Raw genomic sequence first — 21,472 nt, forward strand, 5'->3', positions numbered from 1 at the left:
TCAAACCGCTGTGGAATCCACAGAAAGAATTGACATGCTGCGGATTTAAAACCTCAGCAAATCCGCAGCATGTGCACTGCGGTTTTTAAAAGCCATTGGCTCACATAGTACTGTACATTGCTTGCGGATCTGCAGCAGATCCGCAGAGGAAAATCCGCTGCGGATCCGCAGCAAAATCTGCACCGTGTGCACACACCCTTAGTGTTGAAGGAAGCAGAATTCTCTGATAAAATATATTACAAAGATTCTCACTTATGCATTTACCATTGATTTTTGCAAAGTTTGTTCAAAGTGCAGCTCCCATTTTAGTAAATTAATTATTTCATGATTTGCAAATAAGTGTTTTATACATTTTTATTTATTCCTCGCCCTTTAGGGTTTCTGTCCAGGAAATGTGCAAAGATCATGAAGAACAGCTGCAGCGGCTGAAACGCCTGAAAGATCAGGAAATAGATGCAGTAACCAGTGCTTCTTCACACACGAGGTTTGTCTTTTCTCTTCTGCATGACCCACTGGTTATACTGATTTATTTTTATGCTGTTTTTAGATGTATATGGGTAGAGAAATGTCTCCAGCATTGGAGTTGTCTATAGATGACCATACATGTAACATTGCTGTTATATGAACAACTGCCTGGTGAGTGTGCACGCTGCCTAGACACACGGGAAAGGATGGGGCATGTAGATATTAAGCATGTCTAATCCTTTTTTTTACCAAAACATATGCTGTTAGCAGTTCTAAGCCCTTATACTCAGTTGATTGCTGGACAATATTGTTCTGTACATGATAACTCTTCTTACATACTACTGCAAAGATACTGAGATTCGAGATTTTACTTCACCTTTAATACTTTTCTTAGGAGATTAGAAAAGTGTATACAGCCCTATAAATACATGTAAACTGTCTTATCAAATGTGACTTTTCTCTGCGATTTTACTTTTATTACTTCTACATTCAGGTGATTTATTTCTTTGGTTATTTGACCTTCCTAGGTCATTAAATGGAATCATAGAGCAAATGGAATCGTTCTCTCATAAGCTGGGCGACCTGTCCGTGAGAGTGCAGAGCACCCAAGTAAACACATCTCAGGAGTTGGAGCTCGGAGCACGTCAGAGAGAGGGCCAGTTGAGAGGTATGCCAACAGACTGGTTAGCTTGTAAACTAGATTGTATCATGTGGCCATGTTAAAGACGTTACACAAGAGTTTTTTAATGATTGTATATATTCATTGTATGCATTTTTATGGTATACTGTATACATTGTAACCTCACGGATCTGTCATTCTCACTATGGGTCCCATTATTCTTATTCTGCTACACTGGCTACAATGCACAGTGTAAGATAGCGCTCACTGTATCTGTTGGAGGACACTCGCTTGGTAACGTGATTAAGGCACACAGGTACAGTTTCTCACTTAAACAGACCATCCGGTTTATTTAAACACCACATAAGACGGAAAGTGTACAGTCAGTTTCATTACATTCACAAACATAGTAAGGCACCAGTCTGTTCATGTAGCAGATACACCTCTCTGCCTTTCTTACAAACCCTTGGCAGAGGTTACCTCCCAGGAGCTCTGCTCCACACGCTGACTTCTTGTCAGTCCCAGCTTCCAGGGAAGCTGCCTTACTGGGATCACTGTCCCGGACGATGACCTGCTCAACAGGTCAAACCCAACAGTTCCAGACCCTTAGAAGAACAGTAGCTTTCCCAATGCAGTTAGCTGTCACAGACTCTGCAGGTACATGCCCTCACCATGTACTATTCAGGAAGACCTGTCCTCTTGCAGGACCTTCCAACACTGAGACCATGTGATCACACCACAGTCCCATTATAACGTATGAGACCCACCCCTTGATGGGAGGTGTGTGGCTAGCCAGACCCACCCAGTTTACGGCTAACTCTGTAAACCCTGCCCCTTATAAGCTAAATAAGGCTCGTGGAGCTACAGGTTCCAGAGCAACATTTCAGGCTTACAGAGCAGAGGACCTCCGCCTCTGTGACACATACCAGCCATTTACCATAACGCCGGTCACTGTCTCACAGCTGTTAGAGAACAAGTCTGCTTGCCCTGTATATATGCCCTGTATCTAGACATTTTTAAATACAATCTGTCACTAGATCTTTGACTCCTCATTTGTAAGCAGCATATTGTAGAGACAGAGATAGTGATTCAAGTGATGAGTGACTTATTGGGATTTTTGCTGTAGTTTTGATAAAATCACTGTTTTATCACAAGGAGATTATCACTAGAGGACTACTAAACCTGATATCATGTAGACCTCCATACTCATGAGCTCTGAATAACCTTGCTCACACAGTTGATTGGCAGCTTTCTGTGTATCCTGTGCATAGGCAGAAAAATGCCAATCAGTGGTGTGGGCAGGGTAACACAGAGGGCAGTATTCAGAGAACTAATAGTTTTGCAGCAGATAAAAATGTGATTTTTATCAAAACTGCAGAACCCAGTAATTAACACATTGCTGGAATCAGGGTCTCTGCCCTTAAATTATGATGCTTTCTGATGGAGTAACAAAAACCTCTCAACAGATTACCTATAGAGTTGCAGAGTGTCCCAGAGTGTAATTTGTCTTAAAGTGGTTTTAATTTACATATTGCCCATCGATCTCCTATCAATTTCTTTTTTTGCTCCTCTGTACCGTGACCAAATATCTCGCTGGTCTCCTCTCCCCCTTTTTCTGCATTGTGCATGATTGCTGTAGACCAGACCTGGGCAAAGTGCGGCTCGTGGGCCGCATCCGGCCCTCTGGCTGTCTCAGTCCGTCCCGCGGACCGAGACAGCCGTGGGGCTGGAAACCTGAGGTCCGCCGGCCGCACCGTGCCCGCCCTCTTGCTGTCTCCCTAGGCCCAGAAAGCATTGGTAGAGGAGGGGCGTCCGGCCACTTCCTCCACCAATCAGCATGGGAAACACCTGACACGATGACGTCATCTCATCACGTCAGCTGTGTACTGCCGGAGAGTCAGCGCACTGGAGACAGAGACGGGAGCAGAAGCAGATCGCTGGGAAATGGGACCAAGGTGAGTATGTGTTTTTTTTTTTTTTGTTTTTTTTTCATGTGTATAAACATGGGGATTCTATGGGGGTGAACATGGGGATTCTATGGGGGTGAACATGGGGATTCTATGGGGGTGAAGATGAGGATTCTTTGGGGGTGAAGATGGGGATTCTATGGGGGTGAACATGGGGATTCTATGGGGGTGACCTACAGCACATGGGGATTCTACAGCTGTGGCCAAAAGTATTGACACCCCTGCAATTCTGTCAGATAATACTCAGTTTCTTCCTGAAAATGATTGCAAACACAAATTCTTTGGTATTATTATCTTCATTTAATTTGTCTTAAATGAAAAAACACAAAAGAGAATGAAGCAAAAAGCAAAACATTGATCATTTCACACAAAACTCCAAAAATGGGCCAGACAAAAGTATTGGCACCCTCAGCCTAATACTTGGTTGCACAACCTTTAGCCAAAATAACTGCGACCATCCGCTTCCCGTAACCATCAATGAGTTTCTTACAATGCTCTGCTGGAATTTTAGACCATTCTTCTTTGGCAAACTGCTCCAGGTCCCTGATATTTGAAGGGTGCCTTCTCCAAACTGCCATTTTTAGATCTCTCCACAGGTGTTCTATGGGATTCAGGTCTGGACTCATTGCTGGCCACCTTAGAAGTCTCCAGTGCTTTCTCTCAAACCATTTTCTAGTGCTTTTTGAAGTGTGTTTTGGGTGATTGTTCTGCTGGAAGACCCATGACCTCTGAGGGAGACCCAGCTTTCTCACACTGGGCCCTACATTATGCTGCTAAATTTGTTGGTAGTCTTCAGACTTCATAATGCCATGCATACGGTCAAGCAGTCCAGTGCCAGAAGCAGCAAAGCAATCCCGAAACATCAGGGAACCTCCGCCATGTTTGACTGTAGGGACCGTGTTCTTTTCTTTGAATGCCTCTTTTTTTTCTCCTGTAAACTCTATGTTGATGCCTTTGCCCAAAAAGCTCTACTTTTGTCTCATCTGACCAGAGAACATTCTTCCAAAACGTTTTAGGCTTTTTCAGGTAAGTTTTGGCAAACTCCAGCCTGGCTTTTTTATGTCTCGGGGTAAGAAGTGGGGTCTTCCTGGGTCTCCTACCATACAGTCCCTTTTCATTCAGACGCCGATGGATAGTACGGGTTGACACTGTTGTACCCTCGGACTGCAGGGCAGCTTGAACTTGTTTGGATGTTAGTCAAGGTTCTTTATCCAACATCCGCACAATCTTGCGTTGAAATCTCTTGTCAATTTTTCTTTTCCGTCCACATCTAGGGAGGGTAGCCACAGTGCCATGGGCTTTAAACTTCTTGATGACACTGCGTACGGTAGACACAGGAACATTCAGGTCTTTGGAGATGGACTTGTAGCCCTGAGATTGCTCATGCTTCCTCACAATTTGGTTTCTCAAGTCCTCAGACAGTTCTTTGGTCTTCTTTCTTTTCTCCATGCTCAATGTGGTACATACAAGGACACAGGACAGAGGTTGAGTCAACTTTAATCCATGTCAACTGGCTGCAAGTGTGATTTAGTTATTGCCAACACCTGTTAGGTGCCACAGGTGCGTTACAGGTGCTGTTAATTACACAAATTAGAGAAGCATCACATGATTTTTCGAACAGTGCCAATACTTTTGTCCACCCTCTTTTTTATGTTTGGTGTGGAATTATATCCAATTTGGCTTTAGGACAATTCTTTTTGTGTTTTTTCATTTAAGACAAATTAAATGAAGATAATAACACCAAAGAATTTGTGTTTGCAATAATTTTCAGGAAGAAACTGAGTATTATCTGACAGAATTGCAGGGGTGTCAATCCTTTTGGCCACAACTATATGGGGGTGACATGCAGCACATGGGGATTCTATGGGGGGTGACGTACATCACATGGGGATTCTATGGGGGTGACATGCAGCATATGGGGATTCTATGGGGGTGACATGCAGCAGCACATGGGAAGGCTATGGGGGTGACATGCGGCACATGGGGATTCTATGGGGATGACATGCAGCATATGGGGATTCTATGGGGGTGACATGCAGCAGCACATGGGAAGGCTATGGGGGTGACATGCGGCACATGGGGAGGCTATGGGAAAGCTGTATACTGTCATGCAGTATATGGGGAGGCTGTGTGGGGTTCATACAGTGTATAGGGAGGCCGTGTGGGGCTCATGCAGTATATAGGGAGGCCGTGGGGCTCAATCAGTATATGGGGAGGCTGTGGGGGCCTCATGCCGTATATGGGAGGCTCTGTGGGGCCTCATTTGGTATGTGGAGAGACTGTAAGGCTCATGCTGTATATTAGAAGGCTGCTTGGTTCTCATGCAGTATATGGGGAGGCTGTGTGGGGCCTCATGCAGTATATGGGGAGGCTGTGTGTGGCTCATGCAGTACATGGGGAGGCTGTGTGGGGCTCATGCAGTACATGGGGAGGCTGTGTGGGGCTCATGCTGTATATGGGGAGGCTGTGTGGGGCTCATGCTGTATATGGGGAGGCTGTGTGGGACTCATGATGTATATGGGGAGGCAGTGTGAGGCTCATGCCACATATGTAGAAGGCTGTGTGAAGCTCATGCCGCACATGGGGGAGGCTGTGTGGGGCTCATGCTGTATATAAGGGGCTGTGGGGGGGGTTAAAGATATATAGGGGGGGTGTCAGCATACTTAAATCTGCTCAATCTTAAGTGATATAATTAATATTAATAAAGTAATATTGAGTAGAATTAATGTCAAGCTATTGGTTCATCCCTCCACAACAGTCATGATCTCTCATGTGGCCCCTCGGGAAAATTAATTCCCCCTGCTGTAGACAATCAGTGACTGCAACTGCACATCCAAATGTGTCTTTTCACCATTTTTCTCATCAGCACTACAAGAGCGTTTGACTCGACAGCAGACGGATATGGAGGATGAAAGAAACAATCTGCGGGTGATCATAACTAATATGGAGACTCGACTAAATGAGCAGAGCCGTCTTCTGGAACAGGTAATGCGCCCTTTTAATTCTAGAAAACTCTTAGGCTAGAACTACATGGTGAGCTGTGTCTCGCGATGACAGTTCTCAGACACGTCATGGAGCAAAAAACAGCCAGATCACAGGCAAGTTGCAGTCCCATGTGTCTTATATTGAGGTCTATGGCTAGTGATCGCGTGCATCCAGCGACAGAGGATCGAAACACATTTGGTCACAAGTCTCTGTGACATAATGAGAAATCATTAGATGTAATGTTGCAATGTGACACCACAATCTCAATGTTGCACAACAAATTTCCATGTAGCCTTAGTCTAATTGATTAGTGTTGTACCGTAGTGATTGCATCTGTCGTTAACTGCACTTTTTAATGGCAGGAACGTTGGAGAGTGTCTGCAGAGCAAGCAAAGGTGCAGACACTGCAGCGCTCCCTAGAGGAGGAAAAGAGAATCATGACCCAGCAAATAACTATGGAGAGAGAGGAATTAGAAAGGGCGAAGGTAAGAAATTATTTTTCAGATTATAACTATGAGATAGCATTGCAATGTTACACATTACAATCTTGTCTTATAGGCCATAATTTGAAAAATTCCATAAGCTATTTTGTTGTTTTGTTTTTCCTCTGTATTTTGTCGCACTCCAGGCACCATAACCTTTTCCTTTTTATTGTCGACGTAGCTTTATGGAAGCTTGTTTTTTGTGGGTTTAGGTATATTTGTCAGTGGCATGATTTTGCAATTGGGCACACAAATCATCAAGATCCACTGCTGGCAGTTCCCTTTACAATTGCCAACCAATGATATCACAGATGCACTCCTGTGGGAGACAAGTCTGGAGACGCTGCAGGCCATGGTAACACATGTAGGTCACGCAGGCCACTCACAGTAGCACAAGCAACAATACGGCTTGTTGTCTTGAAAAACGGGTCGCGTAACATTTTGGGGAAATGGCAGTGCACATAACATTACATTTTATTTTTTTTAAATAACTTTTTTTAATTTTTCAATTGATAGTATACTGCATGACTTCCATAGTGCAATGCGGTGTCCCAGCCTGTCAATATTAATAGGAGTTTCACAGGGCTCTGGTTTGGTGACCGTGGGCTACAGACGTGGCCTCTGGACCAGAGTCCTGCAAAGCCTGTTGGAAAAACCTCAGGTTATCAATTCGACTAAATCAAATGAATATTACCAGCTTTGGTAGTAAGTCCATCCACACAGCAATAAATGAGAACATGATGTGCCGTTAATCTCTCCACAGAGCCATAAATGACCTAATGGTCTCTGTGTTGACATTATTCGGCAGGAAATACCATCGAGCACATTAACCTTATGTTTATATGCATTCCACTGGTTGTAATAAAGGTGATTTACGCTCTGCATATTATACCCATGTTCTGCTTACATTCCTGCCTGACACATCTGTATACTTATATATCTACTGGCATATATACATTAGGAGTGCAGATATCCACAACTGTCACAACGTTAAAGATCAATTACTCTTTTATGTGGTGCAAGAAAAGTATCACATTTTTGGGGGTTATTTTCAGACATGCTTATTTTTTATTCTATTATTTTAATGATCATAGATCCATGTAAAGTACCAAACTGCCCTTAAATGGGATGTCAATTAATCTTAATGGCTCCAGCCTACTACGAGCTAGTGCTCCTGCAATCTCCCCACTGTATCTTTTTGGTCGTGATCACTTGACATTGTGCTCGAACGGAATAAAGAAGGCTGCAGACGATCGATCAGTGGCAGCTGATCGCCTTGCAGGGAGATCGCATGAGATGCCTCTGGCCGGGTGGAAAATACCAAGTTTTATTATTTTGTAACTACAAAGAAGGGACTGTCCTGTAGTGGGCAACATTTTTCATACACTTAATTTGGGTGGCATTTTATTCGAGACAGACTCCCATTAACTTGTTATTGAAACTTATTTGATTTCCCCAATCAACATCTGCTCCTCAGGTCTATATGTTCTCACAGTAACGGAGTACAAATGGTCTGTAGTCTGATTCTGCAGTTATACCGTAATAGTAGGTTCGCAAACAGTAGGGGTTGTATGTGGGGCAATATTACTACAGGGTGTAAATATTCAGTGATTGTAGTCTGTTACCATGGAACACAAAATAATAGCAGATATCCCATTGAGTCGAAGTGCAGGGCTGCTTGATTTCTCATTTTAGGCGCTTTAGAAAAGAACAGTTTTTTCCCTTTAAATTTCAATATTCTAGTAATCCATTATCTTTAGGATTGTCACATGTTCCTGATTTTGAGCCTGATTTTTAAATCCATAATGAACAAATCTTTCCAGTGGTTAGAAGTTCTCTATTACTGTGCGGGGGAAACAGTTTGCAGTAGACTATGTGATTAACTGCATACAACAAAGGGCCCCCATACACTTTAGACTAAAGTCATCTGAACTCACCGATTATCAACGGGTTCGGACGATGGTTTATTGTATGTGGTGGTGCCAGCCAAATAATGGTCAGGAGAGATGTCGATAACACATGTTCGATTTAGGACTGCAGATCGCATTGTTTTCCCAGTGTTGTCCCCACTTGTCAGCCGGTGGCTTTCTCATAAACAACACAGGAGCGCCATTGTTGCTATTGGATTATAAACTATGTTGTTGAGCTCACTTTTCCCTAAATGTATTTCTTGATATCAATCCTGGACAGAGCGCTCTGCTAGGGGAACATCAGTCAGTCATGACTCGATGTGAAGAAGAACGGAAGAAACTTGCTGCCGAGTGGTCTGAATATCACACCCAGCAGAAATTGAGCAAGGAACGAGCAGAGAAAGATGTCGCCAGAACAATAATGGTGGAGTCCCAGAGAGAGAGTGCCATTATCAGCCTGGCTAAGGTGTGAACATACTGTAGATCTCTACTCCCTTCTGCCTAACATCTTGGATTGCCATCAATGTTTATAGAGTCAAACTGAGTGCAGGCCTAAAAAGAGATTCCATATTTACTTAAAGCACCATTCCAGTGTTTTGTTTATTTTATTGCAGCACTGAAGTGGTGCTTCTAATCTAAGCTGCCCCTAGCGTTACACTTACCCGCCGCCGTCTTCACCTTTTATGGTTGCCGCTTCTGTCGTTCGCCAGCAGTTTGTGACCTGCCATGTCACTCCAGTATATGCTGAAACGAGCCAGAGATCACTGATCAAATACAAGTCTATGAGAGCCTGGTTCTGGCTCTTACATATTTGCATTGAGAGCCTGTGACCATTACTTCAGAGTTCTGGCCAGTCAGAAGTTGCTGTAACAAGATGGCGCCGTGGGATTGGAGCAGTGCCGATAAAAGGTGACGATGGCAGTGGGTAAGTAGAAGACTATGGTCTGTGACCTTAGATTAATAGCACCACTCCAGCACTGAAAAACAAAACAATAGGAAATGCCATACACTGTGTGCCAAATCATTATGCAAAAAATATTTCCTCATATTTTCTCTAAATTACCTATATGAATTGCAGTCATTGTTATTTTCCAGTCATCTAATATTCTAGTATAATTGCATTGTTTTTGAACAAACTGCCTATGAAAACAGTAAATTTTTAAAAATAAGAAACACTCAAAATGCATGTTCCAAATTATTATGCACAGCAGAGTTTTCAACCTTTTTATTTTTATTTTGAACCAAAAAAATGGTCAATTGTGAAATTCTAAGCATTATCAGCTAATTACAAAATGAAATCAAACAGTTTTCAAGTCAAAACTTTATTCTAGGTGATGTTACATTTGCACATAGGACCCCTTGTTGGAAAGAAGCTTCTGAACTCTCTCGCCCATTGAATTTGTCAGTTTTTGGATGGTTTGTGCTTCAATTGTTTTGCATGTGGACAGAATACCCTCCCAGAGCTGTTGCTTAGATGTGAACTGCCTCCCGCCATCATAGACACTCCTTTTGATGATGCTCCAGAGGTTCTCAATGGGGTTGAGGTCAGGGGAAGATGGTGGCCACACCATAAGTTTGTCCTCTTTTATGCCCATAGCAGCCAGAGATGCAGATGTGTTATTTGCAGCATGAGACGGTGCATTATCATGCATGAAAATGATCTTGCTGCGGAAAGCACGGTTCTTCCTCTTGAACCATGGCAGGAAGTGCTGTTTTAGAAACTCCACATAGATTATGGAGGTCATCTTTACCCCTTCAGGGATCCTAAAGGGGCCGACAATCTCTCTCCCCATGATTCCAGCCCAAAACATTACTCCACCTCCTTGTTGGCGCCTTAGCCGTGTTTTCATGGGGTGTCCAACAACCAGCCATCCTCCACTTTATCCATCTGGACCATCGAGCGTTGCACGGCACTCATCGGTGAACAAAACAGTTTGGAAGTCAGTCTTCATGTATCGTTTGGGCCACTGGAGCCGTTTCTGCTTGTGTGCAGTGGATAGAGGTGGTCGACAGGATGGCTTACGCACAGCTGCAAACCTCTGAAGGACCCTGCATCTTGTTGTTCGGGGGACATTGGAGGCACCAGCAGCTTCAAAAACTTGTCTGCTGCTATGAGGCTAGTTTCACACTTGCTTTTTTTTGCAGCGCGTTTTTCCCGCAAAAAAACGCATTGAAAAAACGCATACAAAAGCATACAACTGCTGCATTTTTTTCAAGCATTTTTATGAGCATGCATGAAAAAAACGCAGCGTTTTTATGCGTTTGTATGCGTTTTTAGTGCGTTTTTACCGCGTTTGCGTTTTTTTCCAACATTAGGTGGCCCCTCACACTAACCCAAACCATGACTTTACTAACCCTAACCCTGACCCTAACCCTGACCCTAACCCTTAACCAAACCATACTTAACCCTAACCCAAACCCTAAACCCTAACTAACCCTAACCCTGACCCTAACCCTTAACCAAACCATACTTAACCCTAACCCAAACCCTAACTAACCCTGACCCTAACCCAAACCCTAAACCCTAACTAACCCTGACCCTAACCCTGACCCTAACCCTTAACCAAACCATACTTAACCCTAACCCAAACCCTAAACCCTAACTAACCCTAACCCTGACCCTAACCCTTAACCAAACCATACTTAACCCTAACCCTGACCCTAACCCTTAACCAAACCATACTTAACCCTTACCCAAACCCTAAACCCTAACTAACCCTGACCCTAACCCCAACCCTAACCCTAAACCCCCTTAACTAACCCTAACTCTAACCCAAACCCCTAAATTCCATGGTTAACAAAAAAAAACGCATGTGCAAAAAAACGCATACATAAGCATGCCAATGCGCACATATGCGCACCCATAGACTTATATTGGGTGTCTTGCTGTAAAAAAACGCATTGCGCGCGCATGCGTTTTTTTGAGGCAAGTCGGACGCACAAAAAATGCAACAGGTTGCATTTTGTGCGCCCGAGCGCATACCGCAAAAAAGCGCATGCGCGGTAAAACGCGTACAAACGCATGTGTATGCGCACATAAGCGCATCCCATGCAAAGTATAGGAAAAAAAAAAACGCATGCGCTATTTAGCGCTAAATTACCGCGAAAAAAAACGCAAGGGAGGTCTTACTGAATTGCTGTTATATTAATTCTTTTTTTTTTTTTATTTTTTTATTTATTTTTGCTTATCTTATTGTCTGGTGCAATCCCCATTAGGATGTGCTCCACTATTGCCAATGCCATCCAGTGCACGTCTTGCCGCATGTATGAAATCCTTGAACAGCCGGTCAAGGGTGCATACTGCTGTGCAAGATGTGAGCACGTTGTGCATTTGGAAGCCCAGATACTGGATCTAAATGTGCAGCTGGCAACACTGAGATCCATAGACAATATGGAAAGGAGTCTTCTGCTCACTGAGCAGACGCTCAATGGGATAGATGAGGGGGGGGATGCTAGGTTGGAGCTGCAGGAAAATGAAGCAGCTAGCTGGGTGACAGTTACAAGGTGCGGTAGAGGGAAGAGCACCAGGGAGGCTAGTCCTGATCTGGCACACCCCAATAAGTTTGCTAAGTTGGCAGATGAGGGGAGTGTTAGTGCAGGAGTAGCACTGCTGCAGCAAGGCATGTCCTCTGAAAGCCGGAGGAGTGTCTGCTCCAGTAAGGGGGGAAATAGGAGAGCAGGGCAGGCCAGACAGGTTCTGGTAGTGGGAGACTCAATTATTAGGGGAACAGATAGGGCAATCTGTCACAAAGACAGGGATCGTCGAACGGTGTGCTGCCTACCTGGCGCTCGAGTCCGACACATCGCTGAGCGGGTTGACAGATTACTGGGAGGGGCTGGAGAGGATCCAGCGGTCATGGTGCACATTGGCACAAATGACAAAGTTAGAGGTAGGTGGAAGGTCCTTAAAGATGATTTCAGGGAATTAGGCTGTAAGCTTAAAGCAAGGACCTCCAAGGTGGTATTTTCGGAAATACTTCCTGTACCACGTGCCACACCAGAGAGGCAACGGGAGATTAGGGAGGTTAATAAGTGGCTCAGGAATTGGTGTAGGAAGGAGGGGTTTGGGTTCCTGCAGAACTGGGCCGACTTCTCAGTTGGCTACAGGTTCTACGCTAGGGACGGGCTGCACCTCAATGGGGAGGGTGCCGCTGTGCTGGGGGAGAAAATGGCTAGAAGGTTGGAGGAGTGTTTAAACTAGGGACGGGGGGGAGGGTATTCCTTTTATAGGAGGGGAAGACAGTGCAGATAGAGACCTGGGCACAAATAATGACATTGGGGGTGGAGGTGGCATGGGGGGTGGGGTTAGAACAGTTAATAATTTAAGAAAGAATAGAGGTACAGAGAGATACATAAAGTGCATGTATACTAATGCCAGAAGTCTCGCCAACAAAATGGAGGAATTGGAGTTAATGTTGTTGGAACATAATTATGACATGGTGGGGATATCTGAGACATGGCTGGACGAGAGCCAAGACTGGGCGGTTAATTTACAGGGCTATAGTCTGTTCAGAAATGACCGAACAAATAAGCGAGGGGGAGGCGTGTGTTTATATGTAAAATCATCCTTAAAACCCATCCTTCGTGATAATATATATGAATCTAATGAAAATGTAGAGTCCCTGTGGGTAGAGATAAGGGGAGGGGGGAAAAATAATAAATTACTGATAGGGGTTTGTTATAAATCTCCAAAAATAATGGAAGCTACAGAGAATATCCTCATAAAGCAAATAGATGAAGCAGCGACTCAAGGAGAAGTCATTATTATGGGGGACTTCAACTACCCTGAAATACATTGGGGAACCGAAACCTGCAGTTCCAGCAAAGGTAATAGGTTTCTGACAACGATGAGAGACAATTACCTTTCACAACTGGTTCAGGACCCAACAAGAGGGGGGGCACTGCTAGACCTAATATTAACCAACAGGCCAGACCGCATATCAAATGTAAGGGTTGAGGGTCACTTGGGTAATAGTGATCACAAATTAATAAGTTTTCATGTATCCTTTAATAAGACGTGTAGTAGAGGGGTTACAAGGACACTAAACTTCAGGAAGGCAAATTTCCACCGGATGAGAGATGATCTTGGTGCAATTAACTGGGACGATATCCTGAGACATAAAAACACACAAAGAAAATGGGAGACATTTATTAGCATCCTGAATAGGACCTGTGCACAATATATACCGTATGGGAATAAACATGCGAGAAATAGGAGGAAACCACTATGGCTAAATAGAGCTGTAAGGGGCGCAATAAGGGACAAAAATAAAGCATTTAGAGAATTAAAGCAAGTAGGTAGTGATGAGGCATTAACTAAATACAGAAGATTAAATAAATTCTGTAAAAAGCAAATCAAGACAGCAAAGATTGAGACAGAGAGACTCATTGCCAGAGAAAGTAAAAATAATCCCAAAATATTCTTTAACTACATAAATAGTAAGAAGCTAAAAAATGATAGTTTTGGTCCCCTTAAAAATAGTCTGGGTGAAATGGTGGATGAGGATGAGGAAAAAGCCAATATGCTAAATAACTTTTTTTCAACAGTATTTACACAAGAAAATCCCATGACGGATAACATGATCAGGGATAAAAATTCTCCATTAAATGTCACCTGCTTAACCCAGCAGGAAGTACGGCGGCGTCTACAAATCACTAAAATTGACAAATCCCCGGGCCCGGATGGGATACACCCCCGAGTACTGCAGGAATTAAGCACAGTCATAGATAGACCACTATTTTTAATCTTTAAAGATTCCATAATAACAGGGTCTGTACCACAGGACTGGCGTATAGCAAATGTGGTGCCAATATTCAAAAAGGGGACAAAAACTGAACTTGGAAATTATAGGCCAGTAAGTTTAACCTCAACTGTGGGTAAAATCCTGGAGGGTTTTCTAAGAGATACTATACTGGAGTATCTGGAGAAGAATAACCTTATGACCCAATATCAACATGGGTTTACAAGAGACCGTTCCTGTCAGACTAATCTGATAAGCTTTTATGAAGAGGTAAGTTCCGGACTGGACCAAGGGAATGCAGTGGACGTGGTGTACATGGACTTTTCAAAAGCTTTTGATAAGGTGCCACACAAAAGGTTGATACATAAAATGGGAACAATGGGGATAGGGGAAAATATGTGTAGGTGGGTTAAGAGCTGGCTCAGGGATAGGAAACAAAGGGTGGTTATTAATGGAGCACACTCGGACTGGGTCACGGTTAGCAGTGGGGTACCACAGGGGTCAGTTTTGGGCCCGCTTCTTTTTAACATATTTATTAATGACCTTGTAGGGGGCATAGAGAGTAGAATTTCAATATTTGCAGATGACACTAAACTCTGCAGGGTAATTAATACAGAGGAGGACAATTTTATATTACAGGAGGATTTATGTAAACTAGAAGCTTGGGCTGATAAATGGCAAATGAGCTTTAATGGGGATAAATGTAAGGTCATGCACTTGGGTAGAACGAACAAGTTGTATAATTATGTGCTTAATTGTAAAACACTGGGCAAAACAGTCACTGAAAAAGACCTGGGTGTATGGGTGGACGACAAACTCACATTTAGTGGCCAGAGTCAAGCAGCTGCTGCAAAGGCAAATAAAATAATGGGATGCATTAAAAGAGGCATAGATGCTCATGAGGAGAACATAATTTTACCTCTATATAAGTCACTAGTGCGACCACACTTAGAATACTGTGTACAGTTCTGGTATCCGGTGTATAAGAAAGACATAGCTGAACTGGAGCGGGTGCAGAGAAGAGCGACCAAGGTTATTAGGGAACTAGGGGGTCTGCAATACCAAGACAGGTTATTACACTTGGGGTTATTTAGTTTGGAGACTCGAAGGCTTAGGGGTGATCTTATTACAATATATAAATATATGCGGGGACAATACAAAGACCTTTCTAATGATCTTTTTACTCTTAGACCTGTGACGGGGACAAGGGGGCATCCTCTACGTCTGGCGGAAAGAAGGTTTAAGCATACTCACAAACGCGGATTCTTTACTGTAAGAGCAGTGAGACTATGGAACTCTCTGCCATATGATGTTGTAATGAGTGATTCACTACTAAAATTTAAGAAGGGAATGGATGCCTTTCTTGAAAAGTATAATATTACAGGGTATATACACTAGTCTCCTTAATATTGCGTTGATCCAGGGAGCTAGTCTGATTGCCGTATGTGGAGTCGGGAAGGAATTTTTTTCCCCAATGTGAAGCCTACTGTTGCCACATGGGGTTTTTTTTTTGCCTTCCTCTGGATCAACATGTTAGGGCAAGTTAGGATAGGATATGGGTTGAACTAGATGGACTTAAAGTCTCCCTTCAACCTTAATAACTATGTTACTATGTAAATGTGAAACCAGCCTGACAAGGCATTTTTGCAGCTGCTCTTTTAACCTGACGCAATTGCCTGTTGGAAAGAGTCCTCAATTTTTCCTTATCAGCACGCACACGTGTGTGCTGGGAATCAGCTACATACTTCTTGATTGTGCGATGATCACGATGCAGTGTCTTGGCAATGTTGATTGTAGTCATGCCTTGACCTAAATACTCCACAATTTGTTGCTTCTCAGCAGCCGACACATCCTTTTTCTTTCCCATTTTGGCAAAAAATGTAGGCTGCTTAATAATGTGGAACAGCCTTCTTAAGTAGTCTTGCCTTTATTTGGACACCCCTGCCAAACTAATTTGCACAGGTATCTGCAATTGCTTTCAGTGATATAAAGAGCCCTGACACACATCACCATCAATGAGTTTAAATGACAAACAAAAAAATTATAACCTTATCACTCCTAAACTCTTTTTGCATAATAATTTGGAACACAGTGTAGTTATTTGAATGGAGTTTGTGCCACCCATCATTTAAAGAGTTCAGGATCTTTTGCAAATGACTGATGACAGGTGTGCATGGCTGTGCACAGAGGCACATAAAGGCATTTTATGAGAAAGGAATAAGGGGATCTTATTTCTATCCTCTAGAAACAGCACCACTCTTGTCTATAGGCTTTGTCTGGTATTGCGCTTCAGCCCAACTGAAGTCAATGTAGATGAATTATATTACCAAATACAGTCTTCAGACAAGAGTGTGGCTGTTTCTGAGAAAAAATAGACCTTTTTTTCTAATCTTATAGAAGCGCTTCAAGTTCAGGTTCACTGATCTCCAACTAAAAGTTTCACTCCTTAGTTTGGTTAAGGAGCTGTCACTTTAAATACTTTGGAGCTTAGTAGATTCTTTGATGACAGTGCCCTCTGCTGTTTGGTTTCCTTATGTACTTTGTGTTTCTCTTCTTTAGGAGCAGGCAGAGTTGAAGGTGCAGTTTAGCGAGCTGAGGAACAAGGAGCAGCAGCTGGCATTAGACAGGGAGGCTTTAGAAAAAGAGAGGCAAGAGCTAAGGCTTGAGAAGGAAAGGGTCAATTCTTCCGCCCTCCGTGTTCGACAGCGGGCTGAAGAAGTAGAGAGCGTGAGCAAGGTAATGTTCCTCGATAACCTGCAAGGGCAGAACGTTCATGTGTCTAATATCTGTGTTAAATAATATTTAACGGAAATTCCATTTATTCACATTGTTCACGTATTTATGACAAGCATTCTTTTTTCTCTCTTTATCTGTCATATTTTTCTGTTTATGTAACATTATTTTTCCTAAATGACTCAAGGAAAACGTGGCAAAAAAACACCCCAAACAAAACATAAATATCCATTCAGTGAAGGTTTGGGAAGCAGAATTGGTGTTGGACTCACCATGTCTGAGTGTCTGCCTCCAGTAGGCGTACACTCCTGAAAAAAAATAAGTGCACGGTAAAGTGCACGTTTGCTCTGCCGCCACTATTGCAGTCTATTTGCCCGTCGGCTCATGCTTCCGAAACCCGTTTTGAAAGGGATTTTGGACGTATGCCCCTGCGAAGATGCAGAACACAATGTGAAAGCACCCTTAGGGTGTTTCCACGGTCCGGAATACATCTGGAATAGCTACGGATTGAACGCTGCGTACAGCCACAGCGTTTAATCCGCAGCGTCCAGATGTTACAGCATAGTGGAGGGGATTTTATAAAATCCCGTCTCCACTATGCATGCAGTGATGTGGGTGACACACCCACAAAAGCGGACATGTGGCGCGTCTTTTTAGAACGCAGCATGTCTGTTTACCTTGCGGAGACGCTCAGTCTCCGCAAGGTAAATAACCCGGTCTATGTATAGGATGCGATTATACCGTATGTGTTCAATGAGCACATGCGGAATCACCGCACGTACAACAGGGGGCCGAGTGCAAGGAATACGCTACGTGGAAACTCACCCTTACAGCATAGTGGAGGGGAGTTCATGAAATCCCATCTCCACTAGGCGTTAAAAGAAACAGGCGGCAGACCTGCATAAACGGATATGCGGCGCATCTTCTCAGAACGCAGCATGTCTGTTTGCAATGCGGCGACGCTCCGTCGCTGCACCGTAAATTTTCCATAGACTATCATTAGATGCGGTAAAACCGCATCTAATGATTAGTCACATGCGTAGTAACTGCGTAAATGCATCTTACTACACATATCTACTAATTAACATAAGCTCTTACCTGTCCCGCCGCCGGAAGTCTGCGTCCACTGCAGTTCTTGCAATAACAACTTATCGCGAGAACTGCCGTGTACGTGACCGGGGGTTATCTACAAGGTCTGCCATATCTGGATGTCATGCATCCAGATGTAGCAGAGCTGGACTCTTTGTGGGACAATCGTTATTAGGACTACGTCGGACAGGGAGTATTTGAGTTGGTTTGTTATTTTATTTTTGTTTTTCAGGTGATCGAGGGCTTCGCTTGGATTTGGGCGTGCAATAAAAAATATGGAAAACTGTAGTGTTTTATTTCATTAAAATACTTTTTTCTGGCTGTGTCTTTTTTTTAACATTTTCATACTATAGGATTGATAATGGATAGGTGTCTTATTGACATCTCTCCATTATTACAATCAAAGGTGACATTAACCCCTTATTACCCCATATGCCGCCGCTACACGGCAGTGGGAAGAGAGAGGCTAGGCGCCGGAATTGGCGCATCTTAGTGATGCGCCATTTCTGGGGCTTCTGCGGGCTGGTATTTGTAACCGAGGGGGACGATATCCATGGACCCTCTCTAGGCTATGAATATCAACCCGCAGCTGTCTGCATAACCTTTCTGGCTATAAAATATAGGGGGACTCCACGTCATTTTTTTTGGGGGGGTCCCCCTATTTTAAGGGCCAGTAAAGGCTATGCAGACAGCAGCAGGCTGATATTCATAGCCTGGGAAGATCCATGGGTATTTCCCCCTTCCAAGGCTACCAATATTGGCCCCCGACCATTGGCTTTCCCTCTCTGGCTCAGAAAATTGTGCGGGAGCCCACGTCATTTTTTTTGGGGGGCCACCATATTTTAATAGCCAGATAAATATATCTATAGATATATAGATATATCTATAGATATATCTATATATCTATCTATAGATACATCTATGTATCTATAGATGTATCTATCTATAGATAGATGATAGATATGGGATAGATAGATATATATCTATCTATCCCATATCTATAGATATCTATCTATCTATCGCATATCTATATATCTATGTGTCTATCTGTGTGTTTAATGGAGTGTGGGTTGGACAAATGTAAAAGAGGAGGTTGGACCAGAAATGACATCACAAATCCTTTTTTATTGTTAAATAATATATCTATATTTATCTTACAAAAAACGCATACAAATGTGCATGAAAAAAACGCATCAAAAACGCAGGTTACTTGCCAGTGACCTCAGGTGCAGATTTGGTGCAGATTTTACCTGCGTCAAAACCTGAGCAAATCCTGATGGAATCCTGACCTTGGAAACATACCCTAACATACAAAGGAAGCGAGACTGCAGCGGTTGCTGACAGGCTGCAAGGCTTACGTGAGCCGTGGAGACCCGTGCCAGAACGACGCTGGCATTGGAGTGGAGTTTAGGCTATTATAATAAATTGACAAATGGGTGACCTCAAAGGGGTGTAAACCCAAACCCTTCTGTTTGTAGTTTATTAATTAACCAAAGAATAAGATTCAACAAAAGTAGCTGATTTTGGGTGAATGGGGCACTGCAAGGAAAATAAATTACACTGGTCAACAGCATTTTTGGTGCCAAAGATATTTCATCGAATTTAGGGTATTTTTGGGGTGCTGATTCTGAATATGTCATCAGTTTTGCCAGATTGGCTCAAGTTTTTGAGATTTTTGGTATCTTATTTATAGCACTTGTTGGTAAATGCGACGCATCATCTCATTAATTTCTTTGGATTAGTACTTGAACTGAGCAGTTCTCAATATAGTTTTGTGTTAATTAGTGTTCTAAAAGTTTGTTCATAGCTTGATTTTTGCACTAACTTTATGTTGTTGTCTGTTTTCCAGTGAAAAGCATGAACTCATCAAGAAGAAGTTGTCTTAACGATCCAGACTCATTCTGTTACATTTGTGGTGAATACACACTGCCAAAACATAGAAGAAACATAACAGACTTCGTAAAAAAAGTGTATTTTGCCTATTTTGGGGTTATGCTTGGGGACCAAGACAAGTTTTGGGCACCACACATAGTGTGCAAAGCATGTATCGAATTATTACGAAAATGGAGCAAAGGACAAAGAAAAAGCTTCAAATTTGGTGTTCCAATGGTGTGGAGAGAGCCAAAAAATCATCATGATGACTGTTATTTATGGTAAACACAGGTACAGGCACATCTTCACAATGAGGGACAGGCCTTCTTGCAGATTCCATGTTACTCCCATTTTCGTTTCTTATGCTTATTGAATCCTTGCACTTGCACTGCACAGAAATAACAGTCATCATGATGATTTTTTGGCTCTCTCCACACCATTGGAACACCAAATTTGAAGCTTTTTCTTTGTCCTTTGCTCCATTTTCGTAATAATTCGATACATGCTTTGCACACTATGTGTGGTGCCCAAAACTTGTCTTGGTCCCCAAGCATAACCCCAAAATAGGCAAAATACACTTTTTTTACGAAGTGTGTTATGTTTCTTCTATGTTTTGGCAGTGTATATTCACCACAAATGTAACAGAATGAGTCTGGATCGTTAAGACAACTTCTTCATGATGAGTTCATGCTTTTCACTGGAAAACAGACAACAACATAAAGTTAGTGCAAAAATCAAGCTATGAACAAACTTTTAGAACACTAATTAACACAAAACTATATTGAGAACTGCTCAGTTCAAGTACTAATCCAAAGAAATTAATGAGATGATGCGTCGCATTTACCAACAAGTGCTATAAATAAGATACCAAAAATCTCAAAAACTTGAGCCAATCTGGCAAAACTGATGACATATTCAGAATCAGCACCCCAAAAATACCCCAAATTCATTAAAATATTTTGGACACCAGAAAAAAATTTTTTTTTCGTTGACCTGTGTTATCTAAACTGTGGGTGCAATAAAGATATGATCCCAGTTTTAAGTAGATCACTGAAGGTATGCTGTGACAAAGTGGCATGTGACTTAACATACTAGTAGGACAATGCACAGTTGTGACCATCTTTATACTTTTGTCTTACTAGCTGGCCTCTCAACGTTATGAAGATGGGGAAAAAGCTTTAGGTGAAGCCAGAAAGGTGGAGTCTGGACACCAGGAAAGGCTGAGATCCATTCAAGGGCAACTGGAATATTTAAGACAACGGGAGGAACATCTTCACCAAGTAAGGAAATTTCATATTCGATGTCATACATTAGCATAGCCAGGAAGAGCTTTAACAATCTTTGATTTATTTTCAGATTTATGGATAATGAGTTGCCAGAACAATTGCTGGATAACTATTCTTAAGCATGTTGGGTCTTATTATAATCTTGATATCCAAGTGCCATAATAGGAAACTTACAGTCATGAAAAGTATTGGCAACCTTCAAATTGTTCCAGAAAATGAAGTATCTCTCCCAGAAAATTATTGGAAATACACGTTTTGTTATACACGTTTATTTCCTTTGTGTGTATTGGAACAACAAAAAAGAGAGGGAAAAAAAAGGCAAA

General features: G+C 42.6%; 1 protein-coding gene across 3 annotated transcripts in view; it reads left to right on the forward strand.

Moving 5' to 3' along the window:
- Positions 1-21,472, forward strand: part of FBF1 (Fas binding factor 1) — an 86,405-nt gene that overhangs the window by 52,666 nt on the left and 12,267 nt on the right. For all 3 annotated transcript variants that reach the window (XM_073587910.1, XM_073587911.1, XM_073587912.1), the window contains 7 exons: positions 377-484; positions 993-1,132; positions 5,918-6,036; positions 6,399-6,521; positions 8,709-8,894; positions 16,729-16,905; positions 21,006-21,143. In XM_073587910.1, coding sequence (XP_073444011.1) covers positions 377-484; positions 993-1,132; positions 5,918-6,036; positions 6,399-6,521; positions 8,709-8,894; positions 16,729-16,905; positions 21,006-21,143 — 991 coding nt within the window. The remainder of the gene's footprint in view (positions 1-376; positions 485-992; positions 1,133-5,917; positions 6,037-6,398; positions 6,522-8,708; positions 8,895-16,728; positions 16,906-21,005; positions 21,144-21,472) is intronic.

Source organism: Dendrobates tinctorius, unplaced genomic scaffold, assembly GCF_039654945.1.
Source record: "Dendrobates tinctorius isolate UK_male_01 unplaced genomic scaffold, ASM3965494v1 ptg000103l, whole genome shotgun sequence".
Classification (NCBI taxonomy): domain Eukaryota; kingdom Metazoa; phylum Chordata; class Amphibia; order Anura; family Dendrobatidae; genus Dendrobates; species Dendrobates tinctorius.